We start from the raw sequence: 14,360 nt of genomic DNA on the forward strand, positions 1-14,360 counted from the left end.
GCTCTCAGGAGCCTTAAACCAGGTTTCTGTTACTGCACAGATGACAATGTTCTTCATACTGAGGAGTGCCTTGAGTGCGTGCATTTTGAGGTTTAGACTTCTGGCATTGAGTAGCATTACCCTCAGTTTTTGGTTACTTCTGCTATTTATGGTGGTGGGTTTGTCTTTTGAGCCTTGCCTAAAAAAGGCACTATGGGGGCAGCAAGAGCCTTGGCCAGTATTCGAAAGCCTAAGGGTGACAGGAGCAAGCCTGTTGAAGTTATCTTCTCTCACAGACCACCATTCTTAACTCTCAGGCAAGACAAATGGGGTCAAAGGTTACCAAATAGCAAAGATCAGGCAGTTGAACCTATTAATCTTTTCTGAGTTAGACAAGAGCAAGCATCCTGATGTTTCAGCCCCATGCTACTATATCTGAGGATAAACTGACGTGTAATACGTGAGAAAACCTTTTCACCTTTTATGTCATCCCTGAACTTGTTCTGTTATTCCATTGTGCAAAGCTTCAACTTTCTGTCTAAAACTGCACACAGACAACCATTCAAAAGCAAAATATATAATAGATGGTGAGTCAAGTATTTTAACATATAAAATATTTTTATTTACAGATGCACAGTTGATGTAGAATATTCTGCCAGGAATTAGAATATATGGTTGTTTCTGCCATTAGAAAATGTAGTTTTCTAAATGGTCTGCAGGAAGTATGAGGCTGCAGAAATAACCCTTATTTTTTCATTTGTCTTCTTTCTACTTTTTTACCATGACCTGCTGTAAATGATATGAAAAAAGATCCATAATTAACATCTGCAACACAGAAAAATGAAATTTAAGTACTGGAGAGATTTCAAACATCAAAGGAAAAACTGTAGTACATGCAACAGAATTTAAAAAAAAACATTTTACAGTTTCAGTACCAAAAAAAGTGAAACTGTTTGATAATAAAAGTTAAATAAATAGATACTGTAAATACAGCTTGTCATAGCTTCATAAGTGCATGCATAAGATCTGAGAATATATAGTCCTTATACAGCCCTCTTTCTGCTGATTAGGCACACAGATAACCTTTGAGATAGCTGTAATTTATACAGTCCTGTGAAAACTTTAAAAATCTCATAAATAGTTTCTAAACATTACAGAATTATTAAAAAAAGGAAAAGTTTTGGTTAAAACCCCTCTCCAGATGCACATTTGTAATTTGCTTATTATTGAAAAATCAGGAATTACATATCATCAATGATGGAATCTTGAAGAAAAAAGAAGTAATTTTCAAAATTAGAAAGTCCTATAAAAGCAACTAAATTCACAAGCAATTACTTCCTTGGTGGACAGCTATTAAAACAATAAAAACAGTGAAGAACTGGGACTCTCAATGCTGTGTGTATGTATGTGTTCACTTTTGCGAACCACTGTTCTCTGGGATGAAAAGAGAGAATTTTCAATTAAGTGAATGAGAAAATCAGCAAAGTCTTACACAGTGAATGGAGGCAGCTGTCCAGCTTCAGAAAGTTTCCCCTTTTCCCCACTATAGTGTGATCTCAGAGTTGGTATATATAGTTAGGGGGTGGGTTTGACATACTACAGTGCATGTGAAGGCTGAATGTTGGCCAGTTGCTTTTATTCCCTGTGTAAAAATCTTCTCATGTGAACATTCGCTTAATTGAACATTTTCTGTTTTTGTCTTTGCAAAGAGAGTTTCATGTAAGTAAGCATTTGATTATGTGACATAGATCCATATATATATATATATATATATATATATATATATATATATATATATATATATATATATATATCATCATCATCATCTTCTTTCAGCTGTTCCCGTTAGGGGTCGCCACAGCAGATCACCTGTTTCCATTTCTTCCTGTCCTCTGCATCTTGCTCTGTCACACCTACCACCTGCATGTCCTCTCTCACCACATCCATAAACCTTACCTTAGGCCTTCCTCTTTTCCTGTTACCTGGTAGCTTCATTCTTAGCATCTTTTTCCCAATATACTCAGCATCTCTCCTCAGCACATGTCCAAACCAACGTAATCTTGCCTCTCTGGCTTTGTCTCCAAACCTTCCAACCTGGGCTGACCCTCTGATATACTTATTAGTAATCCTGTCCACCCACGTCACACCTAGTGCAAATCTTAACATCTTTAACTCTGCCACATCCAGCTCAAACTCCTGCTTTTTTGTCAATGCCACTGTCTCCAACCCATATAACATAGCTGGTCTCACTACCTTCTTGTAGACCTTCCCTTTCACTCTTACAGGTACTCATCTGTCACAAATCACTCCTGACACTATTCTCCACCCACTCCATCCTGCCTGTACTCTCTTCTTCACCTTTCTTCCACAGTCACCATTACTCTAAACTATTAACCCCAAGTATTTAAACTCATCCACCTTCACCACCTATACTCCTTGCATCCTCACCATTCCTCTATCCTCCCTCTCATTCACACACATATATTCTGTCTTAGTCTTGCTGACCTTCATTCCTCTTCTCTCTAGAGCATATCTCCATCTCTCCAGGGTGTCCTCCACCTGTTCCCTACTCTCACTACAGATCACAATGTCATCTGCAAACATCATAGTCCATGGGCACTCCTGTCTGATCTCGTCTGTCAACCTATCCATCACCATTGCAAATAAGAAAGGGCTCAGAGCTGATCCTTGATGTAACCCCACCTCCACCTTAATACACACACACACACACACACACACACACACACACACACACACGCACACACGCGCACACACACACACACACACACACACACACACACACACACACACGTATACGGTTCCCCTTCACAAGATCGAATTACTGAAAGCTTGAAACTCATAAGATTGAGTTCAAAATCTCGAGTTTCTGTAACTCGAAATTGTGAACAGGAAGTGTAAACAATTAGATTAAGGGTTTTACTTACCTTTTTGTAGAGGGCTGGGTCCCCCTGTACTGTTCCTTCCTAAATGTGCAGGTTTCATGACTGCACTTCAGCGGAGGAATGGAAAGTGTCCCATTGTGCGCTTATGCATATAGCGCATAATGGTACATTGCCATCTCCTCTGCTGTAGTGCGATCTCAGAGTTGGTATATTTAAGTAGGGAGGTGTGGGGGTGCAGGGGGGTGTAGCCTCCCTGCAAAAACATTAGAAAAAGTGTTTTTTTCTTTCCTTTTGTGCCCCTTCACAATTTTGAGTATATGAATACTCTAGATTTTGGGCTCAGGCTTATGCATTTCAAGTATTCATATATTCAATCTTGTGAAGGGGAGCCATATATATGCACATACACACACACACACACACACACACACACACACACATATATATATATATATATATATATATATATATATATATATATACACATACACGTGCGCACACACACACACACACACACACACACACACACACACACACACACACACACACAATGCAGACCCTTTTCCCTTATACAAAATCATAAAAATATTGCTTTATCACTATTATTTGAGAGCAAACCTATCTTGAGCAATGCCCGCACAGAATGAACTAAGTATTTTTGCAGGGAAGGTACCCCTATATTTTATGTTTAGGAGGGGCTTTGCCTATTATTTAATTACTTATGTATACTAACTTCGCAGTTTCACAACAGTACAGAAATGAGAAATTACCCAGTACAGTGCACAGAGGTTTTTCTCAAACAATGATCCAACCTGTTAGCAAAATAAATCTGGACAAAGCCAAAAATAATGGGGGATAAAGGCCCTAAATTAGGGAAAATGTATACATTGCTGTTATAAATATAGGAAGTTCCTGTAATAATAGGCCTTGTATTGGTACACATTTTCTGAAAGATAAGTCGTCTGAAACTCAAATGTCTTTCATTATTTTGTCACTTCTATCCTCAATGATTTCCCTGAAAACTATTAATTTTATGAGAAACAGACGAAAAATATAAGGCCAAAATCTGGACAATTGGGAGGTATAATCTCACTCTGCTCATAAGGATAGGGTACAAGTGCTGTCAAAAAGTAAATTCAACTTGTTACATTCAAGTAATTGCAACCTAGTCAAGTGGTCATTGATTACATGAAGGGAAATTCAATACAGACCTATCCTCAAGCTGCTAGCACTCTACCTTGGAACTAACCCTAAGTTGGTTAGCCACGAACTACCCTCAAGAAACCATTATACTGGGCGACTTCAACATTGACTGGTCCCTGTTCTCTGACCAGATGAATCCTCTGCCCATTAACCTACATGTCTACTCCCAAAACATTAAATCTCCCACAAGAATTGGAAATACTAATCAAAAAGAAAGCACCCTCGACTGGATTCTTACCAATAATGATATTCACAATTATACCACTGGGACCCTCCCCAATGACCTCAGTGATCACCTTGTCACTTTCATTATGAAACATAAATTGACCTGCACAAACCCTCCTATATACAGACTCGTTAGAAATAAGAAGAAATTTCTACCAGGACAATTCCTAGCAGAACTCAAATCCTGCAACTGGTCCATGTTAAAAACACTTCCCCTGGACGATAGTGTGACTTACTTCAATGACACATTCCTAAAGATACTTGACTCTCATGCACCTAACTGACTCATTAGATCCAAGGTCTGGATAGCACCTTGGCTAACCAAAGAAACCAAATCAAAAATTAAGCTTAGAGACCAGGCCTGGGATAAGTGGCGAACCACGAAAGCACCCCTAGATCGCATTAAATTTCAGCAGCTTAGAAATTCTACAAAATCAGATATTACCCGGGATAAAAAGAACTACTTCTGTCACCTCCAGGATAAACACCAGAATAACCCAAAGAAGTTTTGGGCAGGTTTTACTAACCTCCTTCATTCTGGGAAATCTTCTACCCCTACCCCCGCGAAACTTATTGATAAAGATCCAGAAGACGTAGCTAATACGTTTAACTCTTTTTTTCACCGAGACCATCCAGTCCCTAGCCAGTCAGTTACCTTCTTCTTCCTCCTCCATAACTAATGCTATTTGCAGATCTCTACCTGCCTTTAACCTTCAACCTATATCCACCTCCTATATTAGAACCCTACTGAAGAAACTTAAACCATCCACCCTATCGGCTGATCGTCTCCCAGCAGAATACCTACAAATAGCATCAGATGTTATAGCCTACCCCATCTCAATCTTGATTAACAGAACTATAACAGAGGCCACAATCCCCTCTCTTTGGAAAATATCATACTTCATCCCACTTCATAAGGGTGGCTCCTCCACGGAAACTTCAAACTATAGACCCATAGCAATATTGTCCCCACTAGCAAAAATAATGGAAAGGTGTGCTCACAAGCAACTCCTATACTACCTCACTCTAAACAATCTTTTGTCCAAAACTCAACATGGCTTTCGCCCCCATCATAGTACAACCACAGCCCTCCTTTCCTTTGTGGACTCAGTCAACTGTAACCGTAACAATAAATTAATTACTTCTGCTCTCTTTCTGGACTTGTCTAAAGCCTTTGACATGGTCAATCACCAACTGTTGCTCCACACCCTCGAAACCCTTCACCTCGATAACTTAGCCCTAAGCTGGTTCAATGCTTACCTTTCTGGTAGACAACAAGCAGTCCAGTGGCAAAGCAAGCTATCTCACTTGCTACCTAACACCATAGGAGTTCCCCAGGGCTCTATACTTGGTCCCCTTCTTTTCTCCGTATTCATAAATGATCTTCATTCAGTCATCCCCAAAGCCATGTGCATTCAATATGCAGATGACTCTACCCTGATCTGCTCTGATGCTTCTCTCCATAATCTCCAGGAAGTCACCCAACACTGCTTTACTGCAGTTGAAAAATGGTTCTCTGAATGGAAACTTATCCTAAATCCAATAAAAACTAAGTTATTACTAATTTTCCCCACCTCAGCCAGTTCCTTAGGGCAACACCCTCCACTTACTAATAATATGACCTTCCACGTTCAGTCCACTAATGGGACCATCATCGAGCCTGTCACCAACACCAAATTACTAGGTGTCACTATTGATCACAATCTCAAATTTGACATGCACATCAGTCAAACTATAAAGACAGTAAACAAGAAACTTGGTTCCATGTACAGAATTAAGAACTTTCTAACTCCTACTACCAAACTAACCATTGCACGTACACACCTTCCCTCCACCCTATTGTATGCCTCTCCGGTACTTTCCTTCCTCAATAAAACTGAGCTAAACAAACTCTCTGTTGCCTACAACCATATTGCCAAATTCGTAACAGGAGAACCTTTCCGTACTCATCACTGCCTTAATCTAAGGAAACTTGACTGGTTAGAACTCCCCAATCTTCTCAAACTCAACCAACTTACTGAAGCATTTAAAATAATTAAGGAACCAGATAAAACCCCCTCACTGAACAAACTTTTAACCCCCTACACCAATCTCAGCTGCCTTCGATCTTCAAATAGTGTCCTGGTACAAACTACGAAATCTAATAATTTGGGTGGTGATGCTCTTTATGCCAATTCCATTGGAAAGCTATGGAATTCCCTTCCTAATAACCTAAGACTAACCACCTCTCTCAGCCATTTCAAAATTAATCTTAAATTATTCTTTAATGCTCATTGGCTATGTCCTTGTGCTAATCCGGACTAATCCTAAAGTCCCCTATCACCCTATCACCCTTATGCCATTTTCCTAATGGCCTCTCTCTCTTCTCGTCTTCCTTTAGACCACTACAATCGTATTATTCTCCAATCACCAAGCCTCTATCTGTCTACGTCTACAAGATTTCTAGTTCCTCTTGGACTGCCCTCACCTCATAATGACTAGGAGTATTTGTGGGATAAAAATTTCACCCTTCTCCTCTGAGCTTATAACCTTAATCCTCAATATTGTATAACTCAGTTACTTACATATCATTGAATAGTGAATTTATTTCTATGTTTAAAATTGTGTCTCTTCCTATTATGTTATTAAGTATTTATCTGTATGTAAGTCAATGTCTTGTTATTTTACTGTGGAGCTTTTCTCCCCGGGCCTCTGCTGAAAATGGATATGTATCCAGTCAGACTAACCCGGTAAACAAATGTAAAATAAATAAATAAATAAAAATAAAAATAAATCACACAGAGCTTATCATAACTAGACAGCTCTGAGTTTTGTGAAGCTGTATGTATGGCAATACTTAAAGGTGTGTACAGATACCAGAAAAAAATCTAAATGTAATATCTATCTAGAATCCAATTAAAGGATCCAAAATTACTGCTGATAAATAATAACTAATCTGATTATGTTTTGCAGATTTACTGATTTCCATGCTGCCGCCTCAACGTGTTCCCCATCTCGTGCTTCCTTGCTCACGGGGAGACTTGGAGTTCGCAATGGAGTCACACACAACTTTGCAGTCACATCAGCTGGAGGGCTTCCACTGAATGAAACCACCTTAGCTGAAGTTTTAAAGGATGCTGGATACATGACCGCTCTAATCGGTAGGGTTCATTGATGTATTAAATGCTCATGTGAACAGTAACAAAACATACACATTCTGTAAGAATGTACAAACACACATACACACACACACACACACACACACACACACACACACACACACACACACACACTTGATGCTGTATATGGTACTTGAAAAGTTCATGCATTCCCAAAAGTCACAAATTGTGGTGCATCCTACACTCCTTATGAAACAAGCAAAAATTATTGTATTTAACTGGCTTTTATTTACACATGCAAATAAAACAGGGGTGTATAAGGTCAGAACTAATGTATGGCATGCATTGAATTTAACTTTGTGTATACATCAGTTGTCATACATGTAATACCCAGTTATTTCATTTGGACAATTATATCGAGGGCACTCAATGTATAAAACAAGAGACTCTGGCCGAAGTAGTACTCTAAATGGTAAGGCTAAGACACACGATAATGCTAATTAGGAAAAGTATCATGCTTAACTCTGAGCAAGGTTAAAGAGGAGAAAAATGTGACTATTCAAAACTAAATCCATGAGACAATGATCAGAGCATTGCCTGCTGACTTACTGCCAAGAACAAAATTATTTTTTTAGGCTGGATATATGAAACCAAGGACATTTAACTTGTTTACTATAAAGATCATGAAGGAATGACTAAATCTGTTTGCAGCATGAATAATGATGCCTTATTGTAAACAACATTTTAATAAGTGAGTACTACACTAACCTTCCATCCAGTGAGTTGGTGAGCAATGTGTATTCGGTACTGGTAGATAAGTTATTGGACTGTGTTACTTTATTTGCCACTGCTTAGAGTTACTGATTACAATCTCAAACATTCCAAAATTGAGTTAAGTCTGAAAGATGAGTCAAGAGGGCAAGAACGGTAAGGAAAGTAGTTTTGCAGTATTACTAAAGTACAAAATAAATACAGACGTTTATGGCTCACCAAAATGTGCTAGCAAAACTCCAACTGACTAACTCCAAACAGAAACTGACACAGGAATTACTTCCCTAAACCCCATACTGAAATAAACTCTAAGATTGCTCTGAATGATAGTGAAGATATTTTCAGTGGATTCAAAAATCATCAACGAATCACAAACTGCTTTCATAGCAGAGACCTGAGTCACACATTGCATTTTCCGAAATTAACTTTTAGCCAAAAGTTTAGCAATTTAATAATCCACAGTCTTGAATTCTTCAGTAACACATTATTTTAAAGGAGAACAAAACTATAAATATCACATTCGTGTATAAATATTACGGGCAGCACACAATTCTTCATATTAATACATGTTATTGAATCAGCTTAAAGCAGGCACTCCTAATGCCTCACAATCCAATCCACATAGTGAACAAGCATGTTTCTTTCTCACAGAATTTCTTGACCATATTATAGGTCAGAAATTTAGCTGACACTCAGATTGCCAAAGTCTAATTAAGTTTGCCTTGTAGCATAGTATAGTAAATTGAACTGTCAATGACCTTCACTCTATATTCCTAGGTTTGATTCCTTCAATGTCCACTTGCACACTGTGTGACTATAAGTAAGTCAGTTTCCTTCTCCAGTAATCTTGGACTATTTCTAGAAAGTGACTCTTATGCTTCACAAGAGCTACCTGGTTAAAAAATAAAAAATAATTAGAATAATGACCACTATCCTTTCTGTAAAGATGGTAACCTTCTTAAAGGTATATAAGAACAAAACTAGGCAAGGAATCACAGTGACCATAGTAGGCCTTGCCATGTATACCTTTAAGTAAATACACTTAAAAGTTCTTGCCACACTTTATGTCCATATCCCAAATCAAACACAGACATACATTAGTATTTTATTTGTATTTGTTTACCGAGGTAGATCACTGATTTCTATGGACTTTTTCTTGACTCAGCCCAGGAGCAGTGTCTGGTTAAATGATTAGCTTTGAGTCACACAGTTAGGCAATGCAGGCTGCGGGAATCAAACCTTGCACCACTGGACCATAGGAACCAGCTCATTAGCAATTCCTTAATCCTCTGAGCCAACTGCTAGACAAACCCTGGTGGTAATTTATGTCTACACATCAAATTGGCATGCCTAGCCTTAAGGGCAGGCAAAGTACTTTGCTTGACTTTTAGGGGTAAGACCAGGTACATAACAAAACCAAAATTAATGATGGGGCCCCAAATCAGGGGCATATTTTAAACATTGCTGTTATAAAATTATAAAGTTGATACAATAACAGGATTTGTATTAGCATGCATTTTCTGAAGGGTATGATGAGTGTCATTATTTAAAAACTTCAGTCTCCAATAATTTGCAAAAAGACCACACATTTCATTCAGAATAAACTAAAAATATGAAACAAAAATCTGTACATTCTACAAAATTTTGGATAGTCTAGAGGTATGGAGAGTGTTGAGTTAGGTACCTGTCCCTCCAACAAGTCTTGTTTATTTGTTGGTGTAAACGTAGGTCCCTAGTATGGGTATTTGTGGAGTCACTGTTTTTGTGAAGAAAATAGGAGATAAGATAGGACTGAGTCATTCCTAGCTTGAAAATCAAGACACAGGTCACTTGGAGCAGATAGCAGGTTAACTATAAAGGGAGTTGTGCTAATCTATCCAGATAGGTGAATGATTTAAGGCCTTTATTTTGGGTTAAAAATTGATAAGGTTTTTCTAGCTGAGTGACATTTTTGGATTTGTGCATAATAAAGGGGACATTGTGTTTGATGACTGGTCTGATAAGGGAAGAGTGCAGTGGTAAATTGACTTCTTTAGATCTTGAAGCCCCCCAACACCCTGAGAATACTGCTGCCTATGTGGAATTGTTTACAGAGCTCTGCGCAAAAAAGTTAATAACTATATAGAGACAGCTGTATCTACCCAGAATAAGCACATGACAAACTCAAAAAAACAAGCCAGCCTGGAAGCATTCCAATATCAATATGTTGTGTAATAAAATGAAGAAAACCATGGCAAGATTTGAAAGTGCAACGCCCAGCAAAATAAAAAAAAAACTCAGTCTAGATAAGCAACTTAGGGAGCTAATCAAGTCTGCCAAAGCCTAATTTGAGTTAAAAATGGCCTGCCAGACTAAAGACAATCGCAAAACTTTTTCAGCTATATTATCAACGTCAAAGGCAGTAAACAACAGTATAACAAACTAATTGTAAATGAAGCCACTTGTACTGGGCCTGAAAATATAGGAAATCTACTGGCTAAAAAATTAAGCTCCAGTTTTAGCCCATTCTCATCCCAGACACCCCTAAGGAAATACTTTGAAACAGCTATCACAAGGGAAAAGGTCCTCAACACACTTGCCAAGGCCAATAACACCACATCAAAGGGCTCTAATAATATCCAAATATATGACTCCTTAATAGTATGAAATATGTCCTTTTGGGATCACTAGAATCATTGTTTTACCACAGCCACCAGACAGGTTCTTACCAAAGGGAATGGAGGACTGTAACTCTGAACTAGGTCCACTTCTTTTGGGCATCTACTTCTCTGAAGTCAAGGCCCTCAGAATGACCAAGTTTGCAAATAAGTGTAATCTGGGTACAGTCTAGAATTCCCCAAAGACACAAATACTGTTGAAGAAGACCTGACACAGACTAATAACGGGTTCCAGATCCATGGTCTGAAACTCAATGGCAAGAAATACATAATAGTATCCATTAGGGAAAATGACTACCCCTGGAAGCTACCACATTGATAATATACCCCAATAGTCAGGTATTTGGGAACAGTTGTAGATAGTAACTTGGTCTTTGTTCATCTATGTTGTGCAACTTATAAAAAAGGTTATGGCATCTAGGTCCAAGGATGCTATTATTGTGCTGTATTCAGACCACATCAGGCCAATCAATATTTTTGACACAGAGGTGCTAAATTTTAAGTTTCTGTTAGCCTGGGAACTGAAGGCAGATGTGACAAAGAATAATGTAATCTGAGATAACCAAGTAGAAATGTTTGATAGTAATTTAAGAACTATCTCAGAGAGTGAGTCTGGGCATTTTGTATTTGTCTTTGGATCTGACGACATCCTCTCATCAGCACTTGTCTTGCTCTGTAAGTAAGTTATTTAGGGCATAATATCTCTTAGATATAGATAGTGAAGACTGGTTTAGATGTTTTCTGTATTTATTTGAGACTGTCTTTCAATGTTGTTTTGAAGTATTTCCTGTGATTCTAAACTCTGTTGTTACTGTGTTGAGTTATTGATTATTGTCTTGTTCTTTTATTATTTATTATTTATTATTAAATATATTTAAAACTTTTTAATTGTGGCTGGTTTGTTTAGAGATAATTAAGCTCTCAAAGTACTTGCATATGTATTTGGTGACACTGTACGGGCCACTCCAATAGCCTTGAGAGCATTGGTCACACTTACCATTTGGATAATAGCAACATTACACAGTAGAATTGGACACCCTTTGGGAAGGGCCTTATAGTAGCTGATAAGTAAGAGTGGTTGGTGGCAGCTGATACTACCTTATGGTCTGGGCAGAAGGAGGCATAGCTAGTGAACCTGTGCCAGCCTTCCCCAGGAGTGTCTGTGTGTTTGTATATAAATCAAATCTCAAAGTGTGTGTGTGTGTGTGTGTGTGTGTGTGTGTGTGTGTGTGTGTGTGTGTGTGTGTGTGTGTGTGTGTGTGTGTGTATGTGTGTGGAGTCTTATTGGGGATCTGGAGAGAGAGAGGGAGGGAGAAACCAGCCCCAGAGTGACTGCAATCTCTGTGTGCTCTTAAGGGAAATTGTACATTACTGTGTGTGTACTTGTCATCCTCCTAATGTGCACGTCCCTCACTGGTGTTAGTGGTGAGGATTGAGGCTCCTTGATTACTAGGCCAGTGCAGGGGCATCACATTGCCCTAGGTAGTTTTCTACTCCATATAAATGTTCTCATACTTCGCTTCAGTTTCTGCAAATCCTCCCTCCTTGGGGTAATACATAAAGGCAATATAAAATCCAAGACAAAACAAGCCAGTTTAAAGCTTGCCTTTGATCCCCTAAATCTAATACTAATTTCTTTCTTACCATATCCTTATAGGTTAAATTTAACAAATTTTCAAGCATTCCCCATCCTTATTCCAATATATAGGTTCATAGGTTGGTACTTGGCTATAGGCCTTAGGGCCTATACAAGCCTAGCCATAACAATTCCCTGGATATTTCTTCCCACAATATTTACTTTCCTGGACCCCTGTCTAGCAGGTTGACTGATATGATCCCCGGGGTGAATTTCCTATCTCCCATCCAATCATCAAGGTTCTTTTTGAAGAGGGCCAATGAGGCGCTCTGCTTGACATGTATGGGCAGTCTATTCCAGAGTATGGGGAGTCTCTGGGTCAGGAACCTATCCCTCCAGCATGTTTTGTTCATTGTGATGACAAGGTTTAGATCCCTGGAGGGTGTGGCTCTGAGGGATTGGGATTTCTTTAAGTGGAGCATGTCCAACAGCTCAGGGTTTAACATGGCCTTGTATGTTAAGCAGAGATCACCTCTGAGTAGACGATATGCCACAGAGTATAGCTGGAGTTTTTTTAGATGGTCAGCGTATGGCATCTGCTTTAGGCCTGTGATTCTTTTAGTGAGGTATTTCTGTGGCCTTTCCAGCTGTTGCAGATGTCTTGTGAGGTACATACCAAACGGGGCATTATACTCTATAATGGGTCTAATGAGGGATAAGTACAGTGGGACAATGACCTCCTTTTTTCTGGATGAAAAGCCCTTAGTGATGAGGTGTGCCACATAGAAGGATATCCTGACTGTTGTGGTGATGTGGTTATCGAAAGTGAGACCACTGTCCACCTGTGTCCCTAAGTCTCTCATCACACTTTCAATGTTTAGTGTACTGCCACCTATGTGGTAATTCATGGGTACATGTTTTTTTCTAAAGGGGAAAACTATACATTTCTTGGCATTAAGCTTGAGTCCATGGCTCTGGCACCAATCATCTGTTTCTGTAAGGCCCTTTTGTGGAATATTCACATCATTTGGGGATTCAATAATGGCTTGCAGTTTGCAGTCATCTGCGAACTTTGCTAGCCAGAATCCCTTAGTGTTGGCCTGTACTTCAGACAAGTAGATGCCAAACAAGAGTGGTCCCAGGACTGAACCCTGAGGTACTCCACTTTTCACTTGTCTGGAGCTGGATTTGGAGTCGGCTACTTTTACATTCTGGGTTCTGTCAGTAAGCCAGTTGGCAACCCATCGAGTGATGTAGGGATTTATGCCCAGCTTAGTAAGTTTATCTATGATTCCAGAGCATGGGATGGTGTTGAAGGCCTTGGCGAGGTCCAGATAGTCTGTGTGGACTGCCTTACCCTTGTCCACAGCTCTGGAGACTGATTCGAAGAAATCAATCAGAATCAGGAGACAAGATCGGCCCTTCACAAACCCAAACTGGGTGGGGTCAAGTGTTTGAAGGTTGCTAATGTTTTTGTTTATAAGTTCCATGATAATGCATTCCTTGCCCTCGCAGAGCAGGCTTGTCAGACTGATGGGACGGTAGTTCCCGGGATCCAAGGTGGATCACCTCTTGTGGAGTGGGATAACTGTAGCTGTGTGCCACTCAGTGGGAAAGAAGCCTGAGATGACGCTATGATTAAACATTGGATGAGGTACCATTTCATTTCGTAGTTCATGTAGTACACAGCCTGGGATGTCATCTGGTCCCATGGATGCTGTATTCTTAGCTTTAGAGAGTGCAATTTCTATCTGTGTGGCCGTGATTACTGGAATTTGGCAATCTTTTGGTATTGAGATGGGCCCTTTAGGAGGGTGAGAGGGGGTGAAGTTGGCACTAAATCGATCTGCCAGGATATTGGATTATCCTTGGGATCAGTATATTTAATACCTTTCTGTTGTAGCACAGAGCAGATCTGAGCATTGCCATTTAGATTCTTGACATAACT

At 39.3% G+C, this 14,360-nt stretch overlaps 1 protein-coding gene across 2 annotated transcripts in view; it reads left to right on the top strand.

The window, feature by feature from the left end:
* The window catches only part of ARSG (arylsulfatase G), a 1,771,349-nt gene that overhangs the window by 206,207 nt on the left and 1,550,782 nt on the right, over window positions 1-14,360 (top strand). For both annotated transcript variants that reach the window (XM_044085120.1, XM_044085118.1), the window contains exon 3: window positions 7,263-7,450. In XM_044085120.1, the coding sequence (XP_043941055.1) occupies window positions 7,263-7,450 (188 nt within the window). The remainder of the gene's footprint in view (window positions 1-7,262; window positions 7,451-14,360) is intronic.

The sequence above is a fragment of the Protopterus annectens genome, chromosome 10.part0 (genome assembly GCF_019279795.1).
Source record: "Protopterus annectens isolate FY-2018-M chromosome 10.part0, PAN1.0, whole genome shotgun sequence".
In the NCBI taxonomy this organism is placed as follows: domain Eukaryota; kingdom Metazoa; phylum Chordata; order Ceratodontiformes; family Protopteridae; genus Protopterus; species Protopterus annectens.